This window comes from Lactuca virosa, chromosome 5 (assembly GCF_052849685.1).
Source record: "Lactuca virosa cultivar CGN04683 chromosome 5, Lactuca_virosa_CGN04683_v6, whole genome shotgun sequence".
Lineage (NCBI taxonomy): Eukaryota > Viridiplantae > Streptophyta > Magnoliopsida > Asterales > Asteraceae > Lactuca > Lactuca virosa.
In genome coordinates this window covers 376,343,806-376,368,327 of record NC_136430.1, presented here as the reverse complement: position 1 = coordinate 376,368,327, position 24,522 = coordinate 376,343,806, and the positions used below count along the sequence as shown (strand labels likewise).

The following is a 24,522-nucleotide window of genomic DNA, read 5'->3' as shown; positions in this document are numbered from 1 at the left end:
GCAACTATGTGGATGAACTTCGCTCTCAGTAATGATTTGAGAAACTTCTTCACAAGCTTCGTCTCATCAATTACTTCTCCTCGGGCTGCCGATTTTGAGGCTAATCCAGACAATCTTCCCGCAAAATCGTCAATCGATTCCGAGTCAGACATCTTTAATCCGTCGAATTCTGCCATCAATGTTTGTAACATAGCCTTCTTCACGCGGTCAACACCCACGTTCCTGGCTTTGATTGCGTCCCACAGTACCTTTGAGGACTCCACATCTCCGATTTGCATAATCAAAGTCTCCGGGATCGCATGATACAACAGCCCCATCGCCAGGTAATCTTTCTCTTCATTCTTCTCTATTCCTGGATCAATTACTGTTCAAGCCTTATGGATTTTGAGAACTACCTTCATTCGTAGAGCCCAAACGGTATAGTTGGTTGATGATAGCATGGGACAGACAACTGTGGTGGATCCAACTTCCTTCATATTCACCGGAGCAGCTCCTCCAGCATTCGACATGTTGACCTAACTCGTCAACAGGTAAAAATTCGATCTCACAACCTTCGGTTCCTAAGCTCTGATACCAATTAAAGTGAACAAGAACAAAATCAAAATACCTTTTTGATTGTATTATGAAAATAAACTCAAAACCTAATTACAATTGTTCTCATAATCATAAACTCGATTATAGACATGTATATATAGCCTAACATACCAACTTGTATTAGACTAGGAAACTTATGACCAACTTGCCATAAACTAGACTTGCCATAAATTAGATTGCTTGGTCTCCAAGACTTAGGATTCCAACACTTTGCATGACTTAATGAGACCCAATACCTGTTTTTATCCATCCAAGTCCATAACATGAACACTAACTCTTACATGGTTCATCCGAACCCATAAAGATGACATTTTTATGCACTAACATCATCAGAAATGCTAAGATCTAACATTATAAGTTCGTGGAGTAGCTCATACTCACAAGGACTCAAGGGACCATAATATGCCCAAAACAAAGCCCTAGACTAGATCTAACACATAGAGTCATCAATATAGAAGCTTTATACCTTTAAATACTAGCAAAATTGGTGAAGACTCTGGATCTAGGAGCTCCACTCCAACCAATGCTTGAACACCAAGCTCCTTCTTTTTCAAAGTGTACAAAAACACCAAAAGTTAACCACCAAAGCTCACGAACACTCAAGAACAAGCTAGGGTTTCATATTTAGGGTAAATGGGATGGAGGCTGAAGATAACAGGGTTTGAGGATGAGTTAAGGCCCTTAAATAGGGTCCAAGAACCTAAATCAGGGTTTGAGATTGAGTCGTGTATGCCCAGCGTACGCGAATGAGGCTTCGCAATTACTGTTATACCCTTAGGCTCCAAAGCAAAAACCGAACACTCGATACCCCATCCTATATTATCCACAACTAAATGGGTCTAAACCTATTTTCCCAAAGCCTGAAGCCTTATGATACTCGATCTTCGTGTCACGGTCCCGAATTATGGAACGACCCGAAACAAGGTGTTACACTTAGCTTATGGAACTTATGAAGACAATGCTCTCATTGAGCTTGACATGATGATGCTCTTATTGAGGTTATATAGGTAACTGTGAATGATACTATTAATCAAATTATTTATGAAATCTATGAATGATGCTTTTAGGGAGTTTATGTAATATGATGTGATTATGTTTGAGAGGTTAATGCATTTATAATGATGATGATAAACTTAAGAGGGAAATGACAATTACTTCTTGAAGTTAAAATATATGTTATTGTGATAAATCATAAAAGTTATGTGTGTTAACTTTATGTTTAAAATGTCATGTAAACTTTTGTAATATCTTGATGGGTTTATATGTGTAACGTTTTTAATAACACTTTTGGGTTGATGTGGGGAAAATGTTATATTGCCCTTCCACATGTATATGTGACAAGTCACATACCCTTATGGGTGTATGTATGAAGTATGGGTGTATGTATGAAATGGGAGAATGTTGAATGAAAAATATAGTATATGCGTGTTTAGTTGAGTAATTTAATTACAGGACAATGATAATTTAGTGTGACTTTATATATATATATATATATATATATATATATATATATATATATATATATATATATATATATATATTGACTCTGGTTCCGGTGATGACTTAAAAAATAGTGAGGACTGCAGAGACAATTCTCCACCACTTATTTTATCATAGGCACAAACGTCAAACTCAATATTTGGCCATGCTGCGTTCGCATGCGACTCACGTCCGTGATAATTAATACAGACTCGATGATTTAATCACATGCGACGATTGTCAATGGAGTGTCATTTAAATGTGTTTTATTATTTATTTTCGTTTTTATTTATTTATTTTTCAAAAAAAATTAAAACATATATATTATTGGTTTTTACGATTTTTTTTTCGATTTTTTATTTATTTTTTATTTATTTTTTCGTTTTTGTCTATTATATATATATATATATATATATATATATATATATATATATATATATATATATATATTTGATTTTTTTTGGTTTTGATTTTTGATTTTTGAAACTAAATATCGGTTTGAGTTTTTAATGTTTAACAATTATAAATTTTTAAATAAAAAGAATATTAAGTATCATAAGATTTCCGTTCATACTTTTTTTGAATTATATATATATATATATATATATATATATATATATATATATAGAGAGAGAGAGAGAGAGAGAGCTAGGTTCAGGTATTTAAAGTAATTATTGTGTTATTGTATGCATAAATGTGGGCCAATCAAAATTAAATAAAAAATTAAATAAATAAATAAGGGTAATTTAGTAATTTATTTAATAACTTCCAAAAATAATCCCTATAATCATGGTATTGACTTTTATTAAATCTCGTTCCCCTCTTTATCTAAAAACCGATTCTTGAAACCCTAAATTGAGCAATCGATGGAAACGAGATTTAAACGCAGTACAGGTCTCGCGGTCTCGTCGAGCTCGAAATCCTCCAGCGCAGCGGCACCAGCGACCCTTTGTGGGGTTGCCCTCCATCGTCTTCTTCATAAACAGGGGTGTGTTGTTGGGACAATCATCTTAATCACAAGCAACTGGAAAAGCACTCATTTTCTGAGGTTCGATGAGCAGCTCTTCTTCATTTATCTACTCCCACCCACTATTTTCAATGTCGAGTAAGCCCCACTAGCTTGTTGGATTAATTTACATCCATCCTCCCTTGTGTTTATTCATTTACTTTGGGAGCTACATTTTCTACTTTCCACAGATTTCAGTTCAAGAAGAAAAAGTTTTTCCAAAAGTTTTTGCCGATTATGTTGTTCGGAGTCACTGGTGTTTTCATATCAACATCGATCGTCGCCGCAGGTAAATAATCTTTTTATCAAAAAATTGCCCTCTTCATATCAACAGTAAATGATTGCATCAAAATTGAAGTTGAATGTGATTGTTTCAACCTATAGGTTGCTGGTGGGTGTTTCCGAAATTTGGGCTCAAGGGTTTGACAATCAGCGAGTATCTTAGATTGTAGCTCTTAGGATGCACACCAACTGGTCGATAAAATGCTTGAACCAACCTTTTCAATTTTTATTCAAGACCGTTATTCAGGGTATGCTTAATTTTCATTTGGGTGTGAACTATGAACTATGAACTACGAAGCATGTGTTTTAAAATTAAAATCCAATTTTATCTTTCTTTGGTATAAAAATATATATATATTTGAACGAATGGGGGAAATGCCCTCTTTTTTTTGTTGGTTTGTTGGGTACATAAGGGCAAGAACAAGATTGTTCTTGTATTTCTTGACTGAAATCCATGTAGAATGAAAGGAAACATGGGGTTCATTAAGAGGAAACGTAGAAGAGAGGGGTGAGTGGAATCATGAATTCTAATTCTGTTGACATTTGTTCACGAATTGTATGAAATCACGAATCCAATTCTGTTGGAATGGAATCATGAATTATAATTCTGTTGGAATGGAATCACGAATCCATTTCTCTTTAATGAGTTTTGCGTGACTTTATTTTGGTTTGCTTCTTTATGCTTAAATTTTATCTTATATTGTTGGTTTATAATGATCAAGTGTTGAATACCATTATTTTTGTAGGTACGAAATGAGAGATATCAAAGCAAAACATGGTACATATGAAACTTACAACATTCTACTGGAATGGAATCTTGAATTCTGATTCTGTGAGAATAGAATTTTGAAGATGAACATTGTATGGGATGAATATGAACAATGACCACCAATCTTCCAAAAAGAATGGATTATTCTACCAGAATAATATACAATATAATGAAAAAATATATATGTAATAGTATATTCTGGTAGAATGATTCATATATTGTGTTTTTTGTATTATTAATAAGTGTAACATTCGCATAGAATAGTATATAATTTTTTTTTTCTTTTCTAAGAATGTAATGAAATTTTTTTTAACTTGTATCCAAAATTTTGTTATTCTTCAAGAAGTTCATTAAATTAAAATATATATTATGTTAGAATGTGTAATTATTGTATGATTTAATCATATTTGTTATTTTTCAATATATTGATAAACATATTCCGTCAGAATTTTCGAATTAGGAGAATTATCATCCATACAATCAGATTTTTAAAATTAATAGAATCTATTTTCCTTAAAATATGCAATTTTCCTTTTTTAAATTTATGTTAATTGACTAAAATACCCTTAGAATGAAATTAGTTGATATTTTTTAATTATATTTAATTTAATAATATGTATTATTCACTTTCCAAAATTAAATAAAATAATTGGCCCACAATTATGCATACAATAACACAATACTTAGTTTGAATACAATAACCTAAGCCTATATATATATATATATATATATATATATATATATATATATATATATATATATATATATATATATATATATATATATATATATATATTGAATCATATTAGTTTTAGATCATAAAATTTTGAAGCATATGATTTTGGATCAATAATATATTCAATCAAATAAAGTTTTTGTTCAAAAAAATTTATGGATCATTATATATTTAAATCATTTAGTTTTGAATCATAAAAGATATAATTAAAGATTATAAAATGTTTAAGTCTAAATATTTTTAAATCATAACAAATTAAGGATCATAAACAAGTTGAAGCAAAAGTTTTTTTTTGAATCATAAATATTTTGAATTATCACATTTTGGATCATATTATATTCAATTGTTTTTTTTAAAAAACTAATAATTCTTAAAATGAAAAATAAACACCTCAAAAACTTACTTTTGAAAAATTCTTTTTACAAAGTCAGTAGTTTAATGAGTAAAAGTATCTCTTAAAGAATTACATTTTAAGAATTTTGGTTTTTTCAGATTTAAAAAAAAAAAAGTTATGGACAAAAAACAATAGATAGAAAAAAAAACAGCTTACCAGTCGCTGGAGGGAGGTGCGTGCAACTTGTTTTCTAGGAGTGTTTTACTTTGGCATTTAAACACACACACACATATATATATATATATATATATATATATATATATATATATATATATATATTGAGTTATAATACAAAGCATGATGAGGGGTTATACCTTGAAAACGTTTATGATACTTCGATTTGAAGTAAGTATTATTTTGAAGAGTATATTACTTAAATTTTATGTTGAGACAAAATGCTAATATGTTACTCACTAAACTTTATAGCTTACGATATATGTTCTTTTTTAACCGGTAAATGATTATATTAGAAACAAAAAACCATCACCAAGCAAGAAGCTAGGAGGGGGGAAAACGGAAAAAGAGTTACAAAGTCTGAGAAATAGTTATGAAATTACAAGCAAATAAATGGATTAACACACCACTCAACCCATTTAAAACAACATTTTGACCTCATGTGTTTCACCCATGTGTATACTATGGATTTGATGTTGTGAGCCACTTTGGTTGGTGAAATCCGAGATTTTTTAAAAACCCAGTCAAACCTTGCTTTCCAAATCATCCAAAGTGTTCCATAACATATGTTTAGCAAAATCTTTCTCCTGTTCTGATTGTTTCCCCACAAGTCTATAAATGAGAGCAACTCACCAACATTATGAACTGCCGGCACTGTTATTTCACACCACCTAAAGATCCAATACCAAACCGTTTTTGCAAAGGAGCACCGCCATAGAACATGTCACGTGTGCGACATCCTCTTCTTCCGTCCTACAATGGCCACATATCGGTGTCTCAACTGTTACCCCTCGTTTAATCAGCGCATCAGCTGTTGAAAGACGTCCCAAATTTGCCCTCCAAATAAAGCATAAGGATATATGTATCAATTTAAGTTTAAAGTTTAAAGTGTAAGTGCTTAGAGAGGATGTATTAGTTAAAGAACAAGATGTAGATAAATATCAAGTGTTTGAAGATGAATATTATGATTAGATCATTAGATGTTTATATATATATATATATATATATATATATATATATATATATATATATATATATATATATATATATATATATATATTAGTTCATGTTATTTATTCCGCATTATATTGCAATCTACAATTTATGAAATGGACTTGTTGACCTTGTTGTTACTAAAGTAGACATTCTTGTCTTATTGGTTTTTAAATAAAAAGAAAAATTTTAAGAGTTAAGGTGTTACACTTTTATTGGTGATGTCGGTTGAAACTTTATCTAAGGAAATGAAAGATTAACCGTACTCCGGGTGAGATACCAAAGGTATGCTACAATTCTTAAGTCAACAACATTAGAGAGAGAAAGAGAGAGAGATTATTTTGCTCTCAATATGACGCAAGGGCAGCTACATATAGTTATGTGTCATGCACGGAAGCTATATATAGTTGTATTAGAGAAGGTGGCATTAGATGGACCATGATCCTTTCTCATATTTCACAAGATGTCCTTTTTGGCAGCTTTATGCAATTAGTATTTCTTGAACGATTTATGCAGTTAGTGGGTGAGGTTGTCATGGGCATCATGGTCATAATAGCGACCAAGGGTTTGTTCTTTAGACCACACGGACCGCCCCCCAACTCGTTGCTTCTCGTCGTTCACTTCTCGTGGCCACGGAAACGAGATGAAACGGCCAAAAATTGAGCCGTTGTAAACTTAGACCGTTTGAAAACGGTCAAATTCACAGCAATTAAAAAAAATATAAAAATAAAAATATTTATTTTCAAAAAGTTGTTGCACCTTGTTGCGCATTTCCCCACTTGGTGTTATAACACCATTTGCTTATGTGGCAAGTGAGGTGGCACAACTTGGTGTTGCACCTTGTTGTCCACATCCAATGCTCTTACCTTTTATTGGCACCCGCATCCATGGGTTGGACATCTGGATCCTATACCCGTACCGGAAGAGGTGGTATCACTATTATTATGCTTTGAAAGAACTCTCCGTCTTTATCGTGTTACTCGACTACTTTTGTCTCTTTCAATAGATATGTATTCTTTAAAATTTAAATTTCTAGAAACCAATAATTGCAGATTAATTATTAAATTGAAGATCTTTGAAACTTGATTAAATTGTGTGGACTAGGTACAAGCTCCAATGGCTTTTTTACCGTGATAGGAGGAACCATGACGGCCCGTAAAAATACTCATTAATAAAACAAAGGGAATTGAGCTAACTTGTTAAAAGTTAAAACCGTAGCAATTATTTTAAAATTCTAAAAATATACTTAAAATATCATAACGAAAATAATATATAGTAGAGGGGATATTATAAATATTGAAAATAAAGTTGTATGTGTTTAAATAACATTTTAAAGATAAATTTAAATACTATTTTAAAATAATATTTTTAGATTTCAGCATGAAAATAATCTCTTAAATAGTTCAATTAAAATATCTTGGTGTTTTGAGACACAATGTCCCACATTCTACACAACAATGCATGATTGAGTTCATAGTTTAATCACATAAAACAATTCAAGAATATGAAGGCAAGATAAGGTGCCATGCTCATTCAGACATCATAGTTAGGTAATATTATTTCAAGCATTAAAAAAAAGTTAAAACATATAAATCTCTTATTGCTTTATATTTAATGTGATAAAAAGAACTTTGAGGATATAAGACTATTAGGTGTGGACAACATGTTATTACATGTTATCACATCCAAATTGTCCACCTCATCATCTTAGTCACAATTTGGTGTTATAACACCCAATGTGGAAATGAGCAACATCTAATAACATGTGATAACACCAATTATTTTCTATTTTCTATTTTATTTTATTTTTTGATGTTTTTTTTCTATATTTCGAATTTGTTTTTTTTTATTTATTTATATTTGAAAAGTAAAAATAAAATTTTAATAATACATAAATTAAAAACAACATTAAAAAAATTACAACAAAACACAAAAACATTTAAAAACCTAAAAAGCCAAAAAAAAAAAGATGATAAAACCTACATTTTTTTGGCCTAAAACTATTCATCTTCATCTTCGTGACCAACATAGATGTAATTCGCCAAGTTTTCACGGAGTTGCTTGTGTTTTCGCTGATCTTGAATATCAACCACTCTATGTAAATATTCTGATGTCCCTAGTTGAAATTGCACATGTCTTGGCTCCGTAGGCGAATACGTTGCAATATTGCGTCATTTATCTTCGACAACCATGTTATGCATTATGATACATGCATACATGATATATCGTAGAGTATCTAACTCATAAGGTCTTGACGCATGTTCAACTATGTGCCATTTTGATTTCAAAACCCCAAAAGCACGTTCAACGTCCTTACGAGCTCCTTATTGTCGTCTCTTGAAATATGTGTCCATTGGATCTATTGGGTGTCGAAACGCCTTCACAAACGTGGAATATTGTGGATATATTCCGTCTGTAAGGTAATACCCAAACTTATATTCATTTCCATTCACTGTGAAAGGAGCATCCGAGGCTTTTCCTGACAAAAGATCGTCAAATATTGGTGATTGATCGAGAACGTTGACGTCGTTGTTAGAACCCGCAACCCCGAAAAAAGCATGCCAAATCCATAAATCTTGTGAAGCAACAGCCTCTAATACCAACGAAGGCGCTCCATGATGACCGCTCGAATACTGGCCTTTCCACGCCACAGAGCAATTTCTCCATTTCCGGTGTGTGCAGTCAGTGCTCCCAAGCATACCCGGAAAACCATGTCTTTCTTCATGCGCCGCATATAGTTGTTGCATATCATGCAACGAAGGTTTGCACAAGTATTGGTCATTGAAGGTTTCGACAACACCTCTTGCCAATAAATACAAACTTTCTCGTGCGGTCCTCTCAGACATTCTCATATAATCGTCAACTGAAAAAACTGATAAGAGCCAACTTGTTTATTGCTTTGTAAAAAACTGAATCAAAGGTATACAATACGTTCCTTTAAAAGAGAATAAAGCTAACAAACTAGCTAAACAAAAGGATAAGCTATAAACTAGATAAGAACATCAATGATAAGCTATAAACTAGATAAGAATTAAAATAAATTCCTTTACTCCCCCTCAAGATGAGCATGCAGATTCCGAATGTTCATCTTGACATGAAGTGAGTGTAGCTTATCCTTGCCAAGTGGCTTGGTAAGAAGGTCTGCAAGCTGATCACGGGTATGAATCCAAACCGGAGCTATCTCTTTAGACTCTACTCTTTCACGAACAAAAAAGCAGTCCATCTCCACATGCTTCGTTCTCTCGTGAAAAACAGGATTGTGAGCAATGTGACGAGCTGATTGATTGTCACAGAGAAGTGGTGTAGTGGTAGTGACCTTCAGACCAAGTTCTAACAATAACCATCGAACCCATAGAATCTCACTGACAGTGGTGGCCATTGCTCGATATCCAGCCTCCGCTGAAGAGCGAGAGACGACTGATTGTTTCTTCGACTTCCAAGAGACAGGAGCTCCACCTAAGATCAACAAATAACCTGTTCTAGAACGACGTGAATACGGGCATCCAAGTCAATCGGAATCACTGTAAGCGACTAAATCTGGCGACCCATATTTCGGTAGTAGTATCCCCTGTCCCAAGCTTGCTTTGAGATATTGTAAAACGCGCACAAATGCACGCCAATGATTGGCTCGAGAATCTGAAACAAACTGGCTCAATACATTTACTGAATAAGTGATGTCTGGACGAGTGGCTTGCAAATAGAGCAGTCGACCAACGAGATGCCGATACATGTTGGCGTCGATGCGATCTTCATTATCCCCCTTGTCGAGCTTGAGATTTTGCTCCATGAGAAATTTGCTCGGTTTACAGCCAAGCATACCCGTGTCTTCTAAAATATCCATAGTATATTTTCGTTGGCTCAGAACTAAACCTTCCTTCGTACGAGACACCTCGATACCCAAGAAATATTTCAAGCTACCAAGATCTTTAATGCTAAATCTAGCATCAAGATTGGATTTGGTGTTTGCAATTTTCGTGGCGTCATTTCCAACGATAATAACATCATCCACGTAAATGAGAGCTGCAACGAAACTAGTGTTGTTTTTGTGAATGAAGAGAGAATGATCTGCATGTGATGACATGAATCCCATGTCACGAAGGGCTGCTGTGAATTTGTGGTACCAATTCCGGCTTGCTTGTTTTAACCCGTACAACGATTTCTTGAGCTTACATACTCGCGTGTCACCTTCCTTACCAAATCCTTGAGGCATCTTCATGTAAACGTCTTCCTGGAGATCGCCATGCAAAAAGGCGTTATTCACATCCAATTGGTGGATTATCCAGTTATTCTTCACAGCCAGCGTCAATAAAATTCGTACAGTGACCAATTTAGCGACTGGAGCAAACGTATCGTGGAAATCAACCCCTTCCATTTGCGTGTATCCCTTAGCTACAAGGCGAGCTTTGTATCTTTCTATAGCACCGTCGGGTTTAAATTTTATTTTATAGATCCATTTTGATTCTATAGCTCGTTTTCCTTCTGGAAGCATTACGAGCTCCCAAGTATCATTATCTTCCAAGGCCTTGATCTCCTTCTTCATGGCATCACGCCATTTTGGATCATGAGTTGCATGCGTAAAACTTCTAGGCACATCGTGAGTTACAATAGCAGCCAAGAAAGCTTTATGTGAAGTGGAAAAGTTTTTATATGAAATATAGTTGGAAAGGGGGTGTACCGTAGAAGCAACATGGTTGGCAGCAGGTGTCGCATGGTTGATCGATGGGGGTAAATTAACTTCGTAGTCTTGAAACTTTACAGGTTGAACCTTTGATCTGATGGGTCTAGTGCTATCTGAGCGAAGAGGGTCATCAATTTCGAAATCTGGGCTGGAGTTTGGGGCTCGTTGCACAGCGGAATCGTGATGTGTTGGACTTGAGTTGTGAGCTTGATGCGCAGCGGAATCATGGTTTGTCTCGTGACCACTGGTTTCGTTGTCATTGCTAGAGAATACATTGTCTTTAGGGCTGTGATGCACGACTTCTTCATCATCCTCTAGCTGAAAAATATCATCTGGCTTTGAGTTAGGATATTCCTTAGCTGCATTCAGAGGAAATTGGCTTTCAACAAATTGTACATCCCTCGAGATAACAATTCTTTTTCTTTCCAAATCAAAAATCTTATAACCCTTGGTACCCCTTGGGTAGCCAACAAACATCCCTGGTCTTCCTCGTGGCTCGAACTTATCTCCCTTTGTTTCAGTGCTGCGATGGTAGGTTAAACAGCCAAACACTCGCATGTGTTCATAGCTAGGCTTTCTTCCAAAAAGAACTTCATACGGTGAAGCTACTTGTAACACCTTGGAGGGCATTCGGTTTATGACATACGTGGCAGTTAACACGCATTCTCCCCAATAGGTTTTAGGAAGGTTGGCTTGGAAACGAAGAGCTCTAGCTATTTCTAGTAAATATCGGTGTTTACGCTCCACCACCCTGTTTTGTTGTGGGGTGTTCGGACAAGAAGTTTATAAAAGAATGCCTTCCTTTGCATAAAAATCATGCATGGCATTGGACACGAATTCACCTCCATTGTCGCATCGTATCCGTTTTATATGTTTTCCAAATTGGGTTTTAATCATTTTGTAAAAATCTATGAGGCATGTGCTTGCCTCACTTTTGTGTTTTAGTAAGAAAGTCCAAACCGCCCTACTAAAATCGTCTACCACAGTCAAAAACTAAAAAGCTTTACTCGTTGAAGGGGTTCTATATCTCCCCCATATATCACAATGCACCATATCGAAGCAAGCATTTGTTTTAATTTCACTAATAGGAAAAGGTAGTCTAGTGTGCTTGGCCTTAAAACAGGCATCACAGTTTAAAACATTCTTACAAACTGGAATAAAATCTAAGCGAGAAACTTTCTTTGATGAAGGGTGCCCGAGTCTTTTGTGCCAGGTCTCAAAGGTGGTCAAGAGAGCTTTATTGGTCTTCACTACCCCCATGCGATACAAACCTTCTGTGCGATTACCCGCTCCAATCATGCGCTTCGTCCCCAATTCCTGCATGACAAAGAAACCCGGAAAGAAAGTTACAATGCAATTGAGTTCATCAGTTAGTTTCCCAACAGAGAGCAAATTATAATTAAAATTAGGGACAAATAATACTCCTTTGATTTTTATTCCACCTGGAAGAATATGATCACCCTCACCCAAAACAGGAATTTTGTCTCCATTTGGGATGACAACAGGGATTCCCTTTGGGTTTTGGGTTTTGTTTTTAAGAAAGTCACTTCTATGAGTCATGTGTTCGGTGGCACCTGAGTCCACCACCCATCCATCATATGCATCAATTCTACCTGCCATGTTAGCCCTTGGCTGTTCAGTTATGCTTCCGCCTTCCTTGAAGTGCTTGACAAACAGATGATATTGCTCATCTGTTAACCCCGGGATGGGGCTGGTCACCTTCTCAACACACGCAGCCTTTGGTACCCCTTTGTCTCGATTTCCACGCCACCACTCAGGGTATCCAATTAACTTGAAACATCCCTCCTTCACATGGCCTTCTCTCTGACAGTAGCTGCATTTTTCTTTCTTTTCATTCTCGATCTTTGCAGCTTTTGGGGCTGTTTTGTTGACTGCCTGTGTGTTCTGCTTGCTCTGTGACTGTCGCTGCATCTTTATCTCACCATAGTTAGCCTGAAAGGCTGAAGCTTCTGATCCTGGTCTCTTTGCTCCACCCGTGATTGCCCTCTGCTGTTCATCTTCCGCCACCAAGTGGTAAGTAGTTGCAAGAGAGGGTGTTGGTTTCATGGCTAGGACTTGGGTTCGGATGATTGAAAATTCGTCATCAAGTCCCATGAGGAATTCATAAGTCCTCTCTTTCTCCTTCACTTCATTCAACTGTTTTCCAATTGCACACTCGCACCCATCGGACACACATCGTGGCGTAGGTAGGACAATCTGAATTTCATCCCAAAGAGACCTTAACTTGGTATAGTAATTGGAAATAGACATACCTCCTTGTCGCGTTACATTGAGTAACTGTTTCAATTCGTAAGCCCTTGGTGCCCCTTCCTTTTCGAATCGCTCCCCCAGGTCCTTCCAAATTTCAGAAGAAGTATTGGCATACCTAACGCTGGTGCGTATCTCCTTTTCCATTGCAGTTGTTAGCCAACCCTTGACCATGGCATCGGCTCTAACCCAAGCCATGTGCGTTGGCGAATCCGTTTGTGGCTTCTTGATGGTCTCATCAATTAGTCCCATCTTGTTTTTCGCAAGAAGAAAGTTAGTCATCTCCTGCTTCCACTCGTTGTAATTGTTGTCATTCAGAATGTCGTTCACCTGCATCTGTTTTGGATAATCAGATGGGTGAATGTAGAATGATGAATTGACATCAATCGTTTACCTTCTGGTTTTTTGCTTCCATCGCCTTTCTCTCCTGTCATGGTTGCCGGACGATTTAGTTATCCGGTGCCGATGACCTGCTCTGATACCATGAAAAAACTGATAAGAGCCAACTTGTTTATTGCTTTGTAAAAAACTGAATCAAAGGTATACAATACGTTCCTTTAAAAGAGAATAAAGCTAACAAACTAGCTAAACAAAAGGATAAGCTATAAACTAGATAAGAACATCAATGATAAGCTATAAACTAGATAAGAATTAAAATAAATTCCTTTATCAACAGAATTGGGCGACTCCCCCATTGCCATAAGTTTAATTGCAGCAACACATTTTTGCAACCCTGTGAAGCCTCGTTTGCCTCTAGCATCATATCTCATTTGGAAAAATTCATACCTAAATAAATATTAAACATGTAAAAATTGTATTTATTTTATCTAAAAGTGACATTTTGTAAACTATAAAAGTTGAATCAAACGATACCTTGCTTCCATAGCGTTGGCTATCCTTTCAAAGACATTTTTCGCAAACGAAATATTCTTTTGAAATCGCTTGGCTGGTAGACACAATTTTCCGCAAAGTAATCGTTAACTAGCCGTCGATACCCTTCCTCACGATCTCTATTTAACGCCGCACGTCGCGTGAGTAGTGTAGCTGGATCTGGCTGTAGTAGGATGTCTGTGTAATACCGGTACATCATACTCACGAACAAATCGTCTTCGTCGTTATCATCGTTGTACGGATGGGCTGGATCAAATTCATCCATAGTTGGTTGATTTTTGTGTTTGTGTTTTGAGTGATATAGAAATAGAGATAGATATAGAGAAATATGTGTAGTAAAAAGAATGAGGTATATATAATAATGAAAATGTAATTAGTAATTTTTTTATTTATTAAAGTTATCGTTTTTAAACGGTTTGATTTTACAAACGTTCGATTTTGTACGCGTTAACATACGTTACCACCATCGCGCGAGATAACATAACGTGTAATAACGGGAGGGGGGCGGTGTTCCCCCGTTATGGCGCCGTTATGGCGCTGCCACATCGGATAACGCCATACGGGCGTTGCCCACACCCGCCCCTCTAATCGAATTATATTTATGGGATTGTTTTTTTTCCTAGAACGACATATTTTTATTGATAAGAAAAACAAACTGGCAAGAAGTTAACCAAAAACAACACATCTAGTAGCAAATGTTTTGAAGTCATCCGATCCAATTAATAGTTTTCTTAGACCTAACATTACACTATAAAATAGATTGCATGACAACCTTATCAAACATATCTGTCGCCCTCGACTTAGAAGAAACAAAAGATCGAGCATTTATAAAATTCCAAATATGACACCAAAAAGATAAAAGATACATTCCAAACAGTTCTTCACCACTCCAGAAAGTCGAAGAGAAATGAATCAAACCAACCAATTGTATAAGAGTAGATGTGGTGCACATCTAGGCGCCACCACTGAAAAACGTGGACCCGTAAGGTTGTAACTCCATGGCCAAAAGGCAAGAAAAAAACAAATGATTGAAAATTTCAATTCCAGCCTCACAAATAAGACACTACAACGAGGGCGCATCCAGACCGCGACTCTCTGGTGAGGAGCTTATCTAAAGAAAGACGTCACACGAACACATTGACCTTAATAAGAATCATCCCACCCCACCTAGTTGGAGGGGAAGATATTGGCAAAAACATATCATTCATAAAAGTAAGTGCATAAGCCACAAATAACTACCTCAACCTTGTTAAGTACCAAAATCACATGTCTGTTGCAAAAGACTGGACCAAGCAAATCAACAAACCCTTTTCATTGAAGGCTCTCGCCTCCTAGGAACCATGCAAAACAACACCAACAAGGAAGCTTGCTCTATCTTAACTTTAACCAAAATATGTTTCTCCGTCTCCAAATTATTCTTTCTTTCTTTCTTTCTTTCTTTCTTTCTTTCTCTCTCATATTTCTCCCTCAATAGAAACAAACCACATATAGCGTCCCTCCACGTTCATACCACCACCAGAAAAACCATAAAAAGCACTCTTTATCCACCAATGACAAAACCAAGCGGCAACATTCTCACCATGCCCTCTATTTACGCACATCCCTCTACCAATACTTATCAATCCTTCTTGTTTTCATACCTTTTTCCTTATCCGATGGAGTTAAAGATTATCATGGTTCAATCTATAAGGAACGAGCAACCAGTCTATGTGAGTGCTTAAATGAACCAAGCCTTTTATTATATAATCATGAAATTTCTTTCTGGTTGGTTTGTATCCGATTTGAATGAGCCACAAGCATCTTCATTAAAATATTTGATCTTCAACTGGCATTTCGTCTTCCAATATTTCTTTCGATATAAGCAAATGCACACACACATACATACACGCATATATATATATATATATATATATATATATATATATATATATAGAGAGAGAGAGAGAGAGAGCTAGGTTCAAATGTTTCTAGCAACTATTGTGTTCCTAAATGCACCAATCAGAAATTAGCAAATAATTAAATAATTAATTAAATCAAAAAGGGTATTTCCGGTTTTTTGCAACTTGCAATTAATGTGATCATTTAATTAAATCCTTTCAATTAAGGAAACAAAATATATAAGTTTTATAAACCCTAAAACACGTCCAGAACACCATCAATCCACCAAATGGTAGATACCTCTTTTCCATCTTCAATTTCTTCACACGTCCAGAACACCATCAATCCACCAGATCGTTGATTTTGTCTGTACCATCACGATCAGACGTAGCCATCAACAACACCATCCTCCTTCCTCATTCGAATTCTAGTATTTCCCCATCGGTGAGATTTTGTTCTCCAATTTGAAATCGATTTTCACATAATTGATTTTTGTAATCGAAATTGATTTTCTTCTCTCGCAAGTTTTTTCTCAGATCAAATGTAACATCCGGATTCCCAGGTATGTCATTTTAAGTATTTATTTTGAGGATCATTTACCTACTCGACGAGTTGGCGCTATAACTCGCCGAGTAGAGTCGGGATGGCCACGTGGGTTTAATGATCTAGTCGACAAGTCCGGATGTAGACTCGCCGAGTAGGCGCTGTGAGTTGAAACCCTAAATCCCCGGGTTTGGGGCCTATATAAGGATAAGTATAGCCTCATTTGCGGCTCTCCATCTGTCCCCTTTCACTGAGAGAAACCCTAATCGCCCCCTTGAGCTTTTGAGAGAGTTTTGAGCCATTGTTTGAGATCTTTGGTGCATTTTGGTAGAAAGAAAGAGGATTCCAAGCATGGATTGTGAAGAAGTTGCTAGATCTGCTGCTTAGACATCCAGGGGCTTCTATTCAAGGTATAAAGTTCATACCTTTCTCTCTTGTATGGATAGATATCATGGTTTTAGAGTTAGGGCTCCATTTCCATCTTATTTTTGGGGACCTTGAAGGTTTTGAGCACCTTCATTGAAATAGACATCATATCTGGACCTAGTGAGGTCCCTAGAGTCGAAAGTCCCCTGCTTTATTCAGCCATGATAGCCCCTTGAATAAGAGACTTCATCTCAAGCTTGTTCTTGGCATTTTTAGCCATTAGTGCCATGCATGAACGTAAAGCTCGAGGCTTTACGTGATATTCAGGCCTTGAGAGCTTAGATATAGGGTGTGAGAGAGTTTTATTCTTGGAAATCACATGAATACAAGTTGAGACCGAACAGACTCGCCGAGTTGATGAGCCGACTCGACGAGCCGGTTAGGGTTTTGTCCTGATAAACTGAGTCAGATGGTGACCCGTCGAGTTGGGGGTTAGCTCGTCGAGTTGGAGCTTGTCGGGGTTGCCATGAATCGACTGGACTCGACGAGTCTCCCGAGTGCACTCGACGAGTCTGGTTAAAGTGGGACCGTTGACTGGAGTTGACTTCTGTTGACTTTAAGGCATGGTCAAAATGTGTGCAAGAGGTCAGGGAAGGGTAGAATGGTCTTCTACCCACTTTTCAGAGATAAGAGTAGAATATTGATTAGAAATATTATTTGTGATAGGCGGGGGCTAGACCGAGAATTTCGAGCACGAGACTTTTACTAGCTGTCTTACGAGGTGAGTCTTCTCACTATACTTTACCTAGAGTGGTAATTATGTGCGACCAGAGGGTCTTATGTGCTTGCTTGAGTTATGCATAATTGTGTGATATGTATTGTATGTTATATTATTTGTTGCTTAGACCGGACCGGAGGGTCCACCGAACTATGAGGCCAGAGGGTTCTCAATCAGACCGGACCGGAGGGTCCAACGAGCTAGACCGGACCTGAAGGTCCAACGAGCTACAGGACTGGAGGGTCCCGCTGAGACACATAGACCGGAGGGTCTTACAGAGTATAGCCTCGAGTGGCGAATTGTTGTATGTGGTATTTTGGGGAACTCACTAAGCATTCGTGCTTACCGTGTTTTGTGTTATGTGTTTCAGGTACTTCCGAGGATCGCGGGAAGGCACCGGCGTGATTGTACACACACCCTTGTTATGGAGTTATGTTTGTGGATCCTGGATTTGAATAATTGTTTTGAAAACTTGTTGATTGATTTTGAGAACTTATGATGAGACATATGTTTTATGAGTATTAAAAATGAAAAAAATTTGGTTGAAAAATCATGTTGTTACATCAAAATCCAATTCTGTCATAAATGGAGTCTCGATTTTAAGGCAGGGAATATCAAGTTACAAAGAGAAAGAAAGAATGAGGAGTCGGGTGGGAAGAATAGCAATTGTTGCTGTTACTTTTTTGCTTCTGAAACTTTCAAAAACAGGTAAGCTTTCTTATTTATTCTTCTCTTATCATTGATTGGTTTGATTTCTTTGGAAAAGAGAAAGATGTTTTCTTGGTTTGATTCTTTAAGTGGATGATAATAAAACATGCCTTCCTAGTGTTTGATATAATGTCAAAAAGAGAAGGTTTTGGTGTAAATGAGATAATTTTGATATGTTGAACTATTTGGGAAGATTCTGAGGTAATTTTGATATGTTGAACTCTTTTGGATGATAATGAAACATGCCTTTACATGTTCTTTTTTCTCTCTTTTGATTACAAATGCTAATATCCGGGGGGGGGGGGGGGGAGAAAAAACTATGATTTAAGTACATTCTGTAATGTCTTCTGTTAGAATTTATTTATACAAATGCATTCTATTAGAATGTCTTTTGAGAATGTTTGTTAACAACAAGTATATTTGTTTAACTGGTAATACTAACGAGTCATGTATCTTATTCTTTCAGAATTGCATGGAGAAGAAATTCAATATTGATCATACAAGAGAAATATTTGGAATCGAGTTCAACAACAAGTATATATGTGAAGATCAAGTGGATTATATGGACCACTGAAGAAGATCAAGTGTATTTGTTCAATAATTTTATATTCAAGAATGCTATTTTTTAAGAATTTTATTCAGTTTTGATGATATTCTGTTATAATATGTATAACTATATTAAAATGTATAAGGATATTATTCTGTAAGAATATGTATGGATTTGTATCTTGTTTAGGATGTGTATTAAGAATAAAATCATAGACCCAACTTGGATGTATATGAATAATATCTAGAACTCTTAAATCAGGTTAATTATCAAAAATATATGCATTGGAAATATATTCTGCAAGAATAAAATCGAAAATATATTTACTAGTTTATGGTTGACATTCTGTCATTCTGACAGAATAAATACGGATTTTTAAATTTGAATCAATTTAAAATATTCAGATTTTTAAAAATAAAGGAATTAATTATCCCTAAAAATCCGAAAATTTCCTTTTTTAATATAGGTTAATTGACTAAAATGTCCTTATGCTGAAATTTGTGTGATTATATGGTACATGTTACCATATTGTAATATCATAGACCTTTAGATCATGACCTTTGATTCTATTCCATCCGGTGGTCCAGATCTGTGCATTCTGGCACACAATAGTTAGTAAAAACAAAATAACCTAAGCATATATATATATATATATATATATATATATATATATATATATATATATATATGAGTAAAAGAAAATAGAGGTATAGGAACCTCAGGAAAAATGGGTATCCTTGGTCTTAAGTGGGAAATGGAACAAATTTATCTTTCTCTGGAAATGGTTTCATTACCCTGTTTCCGAGATCTGCCATTCTTGCGAGATGACCGTGCTATCTATCCTAGATACTGATGGTCTGAATTGTTGGGTTCTAATTCTATGGATTCTTGAGAATTTAGTCTATCAACTGCCATATCCAGGATTAGTTGTATATCAGTCTAACCATAATTAAGAAAAAGTGTACAAGATATGCCTAGTAATGGTTTGGCCCACATATTGTGCCAATCTTAGATATCGTATTTGACCTAAACTCTCGAGTTTGGGTTTTTATAGATTTCGTTGTATATATATTTAACTGTTTTTGCCTCGAGGGACTGGGTTTATATATAACTCTATATCTGAAGTTTCTTTGTATGTTTCATTAGTTCTTGTTTTGTACTTCAAGACTATAAAGTAAGGATCGGCCAGCTGAGAAGTCTCGTAGGGCATTATCATCTTAGCTTATAGTCGTTCTGGAATCCAGCAACCCAAGCGACAGGTCAAACTAGAAACCTCTCCCGTAAGTAGTCTACCAGTAGTGTGATTATTAATAATAATTTTGTTTGTAGGTTTGAGAACAAAACTAATCGAAGTATAAGTCCCTAGGCTATAGCCATAATTCCTAAGGAAGTACTAGTTCGCTATAGCCTCTGATACCAATCTGTCACACCCCCGACCGACAGTGGCAACGCCAGGCGGCGCGACGTTAGGATGTTGGATCACAGATTATTGAACATAGATTGAATAGTACAAAACAATATATATATATATATATATATATATATATATATATATATATATATATATATATATATATATATATAGAGCTAGGTTCATTTGTTTAAACTAATTATTGTGTTATTGTATGCATAAATGTGGGCCAATCATTTCAAAAACTTAAATAAGGATATATAATCTTACCTATTAATTAATTTTGTTAATTAAATAAAAATTTAATTAATCCCTAAAATATTGGATTGCTTTCCTTTAAATCCCTTGAAACCGTTACTGCTTCTTTATCACCGATCCATCCCTACTTTTTCAACCTGACCGATGCCGATGATTGAAGAAGATAAGTGGCTGGAGCTTGCCCGTTCACCGACCAACACCATTAACCACCACCGAGCCACCATCGCCACCGAACTCACCAGAATTTGCAGGTCAAGAAGCGAAAGTCAGGGGAAATCGTTTTCGCTCTGTAACACTTTCGTTCATGTTCAAGCTTTATATTTTGCTTTCGTTTGTTGATTATGATTTTCACTTGGAATCAAATTCGCACAAGCCACTTTCGTTCGGAGATCAGTCGCACACTTAGAACGATGTGTAATCTTTAGAATCACAGTTGTTGACTCGATTTTGAAATCGCATTAACCCTAAACGAAGGCTCGCTTATAATTGAATGTGTAATTGATTTGGAATCGGGAGGTAAAACAGAAATCGATCGTATCATCCTTCAGCGATTTCGAATATTACTAACTTGGGATTGAATGTTGCAACTAAAATCATTCAGAAGCAAAAATCGGTATTATCGTTCACTGTTCGAGCATCAGAGGATAGAAAATTGGTTTGTGTATTGCAAGCTTCATTGGAAGTCGAAATCATATCTTCAAAATCCGGATCAATCACGATCGGAATTGAATTTAGAACATACATCGGGTTTAATGGATGTCAATCAGAATTCATGATAGATGTGAAGTGGTTCAATTTTGACTTTTCCTAAGTCAAACGGGGTATTCTTGTGTTCCAACTTCAAGGTTGGGATTCCAATGCTCTTGGAAGATGGTATTCAGATGCTTGTTTATGCTGGGGAATATGATTTTATTTGCAATTGGTTAGGTAAGATACAAATTCCAATTCTGTTGGAATGGAATCACGAATTCCAATTCTGTTGGAATCACAAAAGTTGATGCTTGAAGAACGGACCACAAAATTGAAACGGACCACATTATTCTTTTAGAATGTATTACTCGTTGTTAGATTTTGATGTTTTCTTTTAGAATGGAATCACGAATTCCAATTCTGTTTTCTCCAAGAAGTTTTTAAGGTTATTTTTAAACTGATGGTTCAAAACTATTGTTTGTCTTCAAAATATTCATTCATTCAAAACATTTATTTTGTCAGAATAGATAATCTGACATTCTCATAGAATATCATTCTAACAGAATTATCTTAGAGTTATAATCTAATTAATTAAAAAAATGAAAATTCAAAATTAAGAAAATCAAATATATCTGAAAATTAGAAACTTTTTATTAATTAAACTTGTGTTTCCTAATTAGTAACTTTTTGGTAAATTAAGAAAGTGAATGTTACCTATTTATGCATACAATAACACAATAATTACTTTGAATAGAATAACCTAAGCCTATATATATATATATATATATATATATATATATATATATATATATTCCACCCCCCCCCCCCTTTAAAAAGTTTGGAAAAAGGGGTCCTGAACTCACCCTTGAAGCGTTAAATCGTTGATGTAGGGTAGAATTTGGAAGTCCGGAACTCATGAGGCGCTCGGGATCGGCCGAAACCGAGAGTATAACGTAATGATAGCTAAAATATATAAATATAAGGTTTTCTATGGTTTTTATAGGGATATTTCGAAGTAGAAAAGAGAGAACGAAAGGAATTGACGTGTGAGAAATGGATCTGTCGGGACCTTCTATTTATAGCAGTTTTTGGAGTGCGCGTTGCGCATTTGCACGCCACACAAGTGCGCCTGAGCCACAAGAAACTGCCACGTGTCGCCTTCTAGAAGCTTCTGAAAGTGCCCTTCGTGCACCCGACGCCCACCCGCGTGTACTGCGCGCCGCGCAAAACGCTATTTTTGTAAAGTTCATAACATCCTCATACGAGCTCCGTTTCGACGTTGTTTATATCAACGCGTATCTCTCAACAAGTACTATAACTTTCCTTTAGGTTGAATTGGCTAATTCTGACTTTATTTTTAGCCCTTAATTTTATAAGATTTAATTATTTTGTGTAAATCATATCTCTTTCATACAGACTTCGATTTTGGCGTTCTTTTTGTCAAAATTCGTATCTCGATGAATACTACGGTTCTCCTTTTGGTGACTTTAGCTAAAAGCAAACCATTTGCTTCGTAGCTTTTTGACTTTGAAATTTTGTGTGCGCGGTTGATTTTTATATCTTCTAATATTCATAACTAATTCATACAAAGTCGGATTTCTACGAAATTTATATTTTCAGGATCACTTCGACATGTACTCTCAATATATATATATATATATATATATATATATATATATATATATATATATATATATATATATATATATATATATATATATATATATATATATATATATATGTTTCCTCGCACTAGTTTTTTATGATTTACGGATAATTCGGTTAATTTTTCCTATTTATCTTAATACGAAACTTGTACTTTTTTATCGTAGTTTGATATATACTACGTATTAAATCTATTATACTTGAAATTTGTTACTTTTAATGATTTAACGATCGGTAACAATTTTCACAATTGTTACATTCTCGCCCCTTTTAAGGAATATTGTCCCCGAAATTCAATTTATTGTGCAAAACGCGGATGCACTGTTGGGAGAATTTTAGTGAATTATGATTTATATTAATATCTCTTATTGTTGTAACTATACTTATATATACATATATATATATATATATATATATATATATATATATATATATATATATATACACACACACACACATAGTGTTTGTTCAGGATAATTCGGGCATAGTAATCACTAAGTACTATGTTCATCCTTATAGCTTAGTTTTATAGAGAGAAATCGACGCCCTAGGGTTCACCTTCGAAGTGAAGTCTTAGAACCCATTTGATTTTTTTTGTTGTGAGAGATAGTGAGAGTGTCATCAGACAAGTACTTTCTAATACATAGCGGTAGTGATATTGCCCTTAGACAACTACTTTCTGGAACATAGAGTGGTAGCGACATCAGTCAAGTACTTACTAGAACATAAAGAGGTAGTGACATAAGTCAAGTTGTAACATCCCAAAAATACCAACTAAAAATTTCATTTTTAAATTAGGTTAATACATAAAACATCGTTATAAAACGTTCATAACAAAATATTCAGAGTACATCCCAGAAAATCCACAGTGCGGAAAACATGAGAGTGTGTGATATGCCGCTACCGCGCCGGCTCCTTTCCCCTTGCTGAAGAGGTACCTGAAAACAAAACTATAAAACGTAAGCACGAAGCTTAGTGAGTTCCCCCATAATGCCACATACCATGCAATCATATAATGAGTAACTAAGGGATACGGGCCTCGCCCACACCCATAGAGATACGGGCCTCGCCCACACTCTGCTATCCATGGAGATACGGGCCTCGCCCACACTCCGCTACTAAACCATAACATACAAGTATCACACAGACAACAAGTATAAGCAATTCTATCATACCGGCATATAACACAATCAAACTCGGCTATGAGATACGGGCTCCGCCCACACTCTGATACTAACATATCGTCTATACGGGCCGGCCTTGGTGCCTTAGACCCGTCCCTACTGGAAGGAAACTCACCTCGAGAGTAGCTGCCGAAAACCTGCTCAGACTACGCCTGGCTGCCGCACCGGTAATCCCTCCGGCTATAAATCCGTAAACATGGATTAGGTACTCATAAATACCCCTAAGGTCA

At 35.6% G+C, this 24,522-nt stretch overlaps 1 protein-coding gene across 1 annotated transcript; it reads right to left on the bottom strand.

The window, feature by feature from the left end:
• Window positions 1-8,751: 8,751 nt before the first annotated feature.
• LOC145113679 (uncharacterized) lies at window positions 8,752-9,279 on the bottom strand. The gene has a single exon (XM_079049740.1). The coding sequence runs from the start codon at window positions 9,277-9,279 to the stop codon at window positions 8,752-8,754; it is 528 nt and encodes a 175-aa protein (XP_078905866.1).
• Between the last annotated feature and the right edge of the window lie 15,243 nt (window positions 9,280-24,522).